Source organism: Elaeis guineensis, chromosome 2 (genome assembly GCF_000442705.2).
Source record: "Elaeis guineensis isolate ETL-2024a chromosome 2, EG11, whole genome shotgun sequence".
In the NCBI taxonomy this organism is placed as follows: Eukaryota; Viridiplantae; Streptophyta; class Magnoliopsida; order Arecales; family Arecaceae; genus Elaeis; species Elaeis guineensis.
The window spans coordinates 2,499,192-2,503,940 of record NC_025994.2 but is presented as its reverse complement, the minus strand read 5'-3'; the positions used below and the strand labels follow the sequence as shown (position 1 = coordinate 2,503,940).

The following is a 4,749-nucleotide window of genomic DNA, read 5'->3' as shown; positions in this document are numbered from 1 at the left end:
CCCCCCACCCCTAAGAGAGACCCTGCGAAGAGCTCTCTCTCTCTCTTTGTTTGGGTGCATGCTAGCAAAGAGTCTCTTTCTCTCTGTCACTTGATTGAGCTAGAGGATTCCAAACTGGAATTTTTGCAACCATACACCTGGCAACCTCCACTCTGTCCTTTGTCAAGCATCAGTAGATTCCAGCATGGACAACCCCAGTTGTGCTGCATTGTCTTGATCGGACTCTTATTTTTTCCATCATTATCCTTATTTTCTTTGCAAAATCTCTTCTAATTGATGGTCTTGGTTTTGTATAAGGGTATACCATCCAGATAAGGAGAAGTTAAGGATTTTCTGCTCTAGTCCCTTAACGAGCGCCACATGTCTGGATGTATACCATCCCTTAATCCAGATGCTTAGTCTTCATCACCAGGAAGATAAGGATAACGTAGGCCACACGATATCAAGGTCCAGCCACATAACGAGTGCCACATGTCAGATAAGCAATCAATTTCCTCTACAATGTTCCCACCCCTATATTTGGGAGGACATGGGGAATATAGGGGATGGCATCGGAGAAGGAAACAGAGAGGGAGAACTAACTAGAGCCAAATGGCAGCCTCTGTCATGTCTTCATTGGCTTTGAAACCAGCTCCAGTTTTGGAGATCAGGCCACAGGTCAAGGGCCTCCCATCCTTGGCAAGGTCCTCTTCTTCGCTCAGAGTCCAGGCCGGCGCTGGCAAGAAGATCAAGACAGCAACACCCTATGGTGAGTGGTTGAAAGCTTTTATCCAAGTTACCAACATAGATTAATTCACTTGGATGGATAACCTTCACGTCACTTGCACTGTTGCACATACATAGGATCTTTCAAGGAACATTCACTATTTATTGCAGCACCAACTTTTGGAGGAGGAAAGCTTTTACAAAAGGCACCTTTAGCGGTTAGTTCACTGTTTCTTATTAAAAAAATATGACGACAACAAGCAGAGAACGTAAGATAAGCTGACAAATTGCAACAGGAGTTTAAGAATATATACCCTTAAGGCGATGCACATGAATCGATCTTTTTCATTCTTTTATTAATAGTTCAGCATTTACTAGCAGTAGGATCAGATTGCTTTGTTTAACAACTTGCTTAGTCGCAAACTCTGGACTACTTTTAAGACGTTATAGCATGCAAGGAGTTATATCAAGGCTGGATATAAAAAAAATATGCAGAAACATAAGATAGAAGATTGGTAGAGAGGATAAAAATGGAGGAAAACATGACTAAAATTGTGAAGGACAATTCATTAAATTTTGTGTAGCACAAATTGGTTCATCTCGTACCAATTTACCCTGTGTCTTTCCACAAGCAAGTCAGGTAATGAGGTTTGCAAAAATTTTTAAAAGAAATTCCAACCATTCATGAGAAGGCTTTTACTGTCCCTTTGGTGATTAGGAATACCATATATAAGCTCAAAAGGAATGTCATAATTTTTAGGTCCGGGAGGAGGGATGAACTTGCCAGATGGTTTAGATGCATCCGGGAGAAAGGGCAAGGTAAAAAATTCTCTCTTATTCACCACCCATCACTGTTTATATATATATATATATATAAAGTAATGATGCCTTTGTCTACTAAGATATAGTTCCTTGTAAATTGATACAAATTTTGTTTCATTTTACTTATTTTTTATTTGCATATATTCAGGGGAAGGGTGTCTATCAGTTTGCGGACAAGTATGGTGCAAATGTTGATGGTTACAGGTAGAAATTTACCTCGCAAATTGGTCTTTTTTTTGGTTCAACTAACATCAGTTTGTCAATATAATGGAAGATAAAAAGAGCAATATCAAGAAGAAAAGAAACAGACACCAAGGATGTCATTGGAAAATCCTTTCACTGCATCCATTGGCTTGAACTAGCTCTGTGGGAAGGAATGGTACCTTTGCTGGCGCATGTTTCAGTTTGTAGAAGTTGTTCTTTTAAGCAGCCTTTGTAGATAACTAAAATGGACAGAAGAACATGGTCTCTCTTTGTTATTATGGAGAAATGTTGGTTTTAGGTAGGTACCTATGGTCTTGCAATAATAAGATTAACCTTGTGTTTCGTTAGTGTCATGAGGAGGAGGATAGATTGGGTTTGAAGGATAGACAGCTTTCATCTATTATTTTTCTTAAAAAATCTTATAAAGGATGGATGAAAAGAAAGGATTGTATATCTATGATGGCCCAAGAATTGGCATCCTTTAAATTGTGAGAAGCAAGAAAAATAGAGATTATCAGTTTTGATTTTAGTACATAATTTTTATAATTATAAGTAAAAATTAAATTATCTTCTATTTTTCTATTTATATCCATAATTTTTAGTTAACTATTTATATAAAATTAATTAACTATTTAAATTAAATAATAAATTTATTATTATGTATAAAATTAACATATATAAATAAATTAATTCATATACAATTAATTTATAAATTATTTATTAGATTAAATTAAAATATTTATATATTTTTATATAATTATAAATTATAAAGATTATAAGTTTATATATTACTCTACTTTTTTGGTATGGTATGGATAAGTGTTATAACTTGATAATAATAATATATTTTATTAAAAGATAGTTTAGTAACAATATGATCCATCATTCCTTCCATTTCTCTTAAAAAAATGGAAGAGAGAATTATTTCTTTTAATCCTTTCAGTTTCATCAAATATCCGGGAGAATAAATGAAAGATCCATCCATCATAGCTCTCTCTTATCATTCTTCTTCTCCTATTCATTCTTCCTCCAATCCATCTTTTGTACTAAATAAAAAATAAAAATAAATAATATACAGTACCATACTATCATAGAAAAATTATATTATGAAGATAACACTTTTTCTTTTTGTGATGTAGCCCAATTTATACGCCAGACGAATGGTCTCCAAGTGGCGACGTCTATGTTGGAGGTAAGCAGCAAATTAATGTTAAGGGGAAAAGAAATCAGAGCTTTATAATTAAAAAGTTCACTAAAATTCTGCATTCTATATATTTGAAAATATATTATACTCTTGCATATTTTCATGTGAATCTAATTTGACAAAATGATGGTGATGCAGGAACCACAGGACTATTGATATGGGCTGTTACTCTTGGTGGACTATTATTAGGAGGTGCTCTTCTTGTGTACAACACCAGTGCCTTAGCTCAGTAGAGCTCCAGCAGAGTTATCCTCTGTGTCACCATTAAGTTTCTCCAAAATGTCTCATAAATACAATCCCCGTATAAATATTTATGGACATTAACATGGTTGTAACAATGTAATATGTATGAATTTCATCTGATAACCAAATAGATATAAATAATGTATCAATATTGCACAAATGCTTGTGCTCATCAATTTGACGCCATCAATGACATTCTTGCGGTTGGGTTGTGACACACACTGGACAAAATTTATTTATACACCGTATAAATAATTAATCAAACCAAATATATATTGGACAAAACTATTTGATTGCTATCTAAAATTGTTATAAAATGGCAATCCAAGATGTGAAATGAGGCACATGCATGGGATGCCACAGTATGATGCTTGTTCTTTATGCAGTACTGCAATGGTTGTCATCATTGAAATATCCACATCCGCAAATGGTTAGCAGGTATACCAGATCCACTCCCGTTTATGTTTTTATAATCTGAACAGACTTGCCAACAATAGAACAAGCAATTTGAATAATGGCTTTTTTTTTTTTTTTTTTGAGTTAAGCAATCTGAATAATGTTAAAGCAACAACAAGGACATATGCATCTGCTTGAGAACTAAGGAATCTATCAAGACTAGGTCTCAAACTGGTATGGCTTTATAATACCATAGAAAGCAGGAAATGCAGGACTTGGTTCCTTCCAGAATATGGTAAGAACAAAAATTCAGTTCTAGTTGTCTCTGGGGAGAAAAAAAAAAAAAACAAAATTCTTCATTGCCATAAATCATTCTCTAGTAGGTTTTTTGAGATCAATGGTGAGACTATCACCAGCCATTTCACAGGTTGATGGAAGAATAACTCATGTCAAATAGAGGAAACACCTCCAAAGCTCGAACATGGAACCTGCTCCCAATGGAAGATGGGCGCAACAACTGAGCTGTAACCTTATTTGCCTCAGTACTCTCATGTTAGCAATTATCTGAGCACTGAGATTTGATTGAAGAAGCCAGAAAGAGGTGGAGCTTTCTGGCAAATATGGGCTGCTTCCACATTTCAAACAATCAGAAGATTAATAAAGAACCAAGTTAGGCCAGAAGATCAATAAAGATCAGAAAGATATGGTGCACTCAAAAGATTGCATGAAAAATACTGTTGATCACGAGCCCTCAATTGAAGTGACTTTTACATTAGGAAAATAATGACTCATTTCCAGCAAAATGGCTCAACCTTCATTAAAACCTTTGGCATAATGAGATTAATGTTGAATCTTCTTCATAAGCAAGAGGGTTGACGAACTTTTACCTGATCAAGAAATGTGAAAAACAAAAAGAAAAAAAAAATATTTGACTTTGTAAAACAAAATGGACCATAAAGAACAGGCATTTTAATCCAATGACCGATAAGCAAATAATCTAGGCAGAATTCTGGGGAGAATACTCCATTTAAAGAAAACACTCACTTATTCTTACCCAAAGATGCACTAAATTTCAAGAATATTCAGTCTCCTGCTTGCACTACATGTGTTTCCTTCCTGACTGTAATTCCCTGTAGCCAATGGAAAGAAAGCAAATTAAACTAAATAACTGTGAA

General features: G+C 34.7%; 1 protein-coding gene across 1 annotated transcript; it reads left to right on the top strand.

The window, feature by feature from the left end:
* The first annotated feature begins 525 nt into the window (after positions 1-525).
* On the top strand, positions 526-3,338 carry LOC105033414 (photosystem II 10 kDa polypeptide, chloroplastic). The gene is made up of 5 exons (XM_010908207.3): positions 526-748; positions 1,466-1,524; positions 1,676-1,731; positions 2,871-2,923; positions 3,074-3,338. The coding sequence occupies exons 1-5, from the start codon at positions 592-594 to the stop codon at positions 3,166-3,168; spliced, it is 420 nt and encodes a 139-aa protein (XP_010906509.1). The 5' UTR covers positions 526-591; the 3' UTR covers positions 3,169-3,338.
* The last annotated feature ends 1,411 nt before the right edge of the window (positions 3,339-4,749 follow it).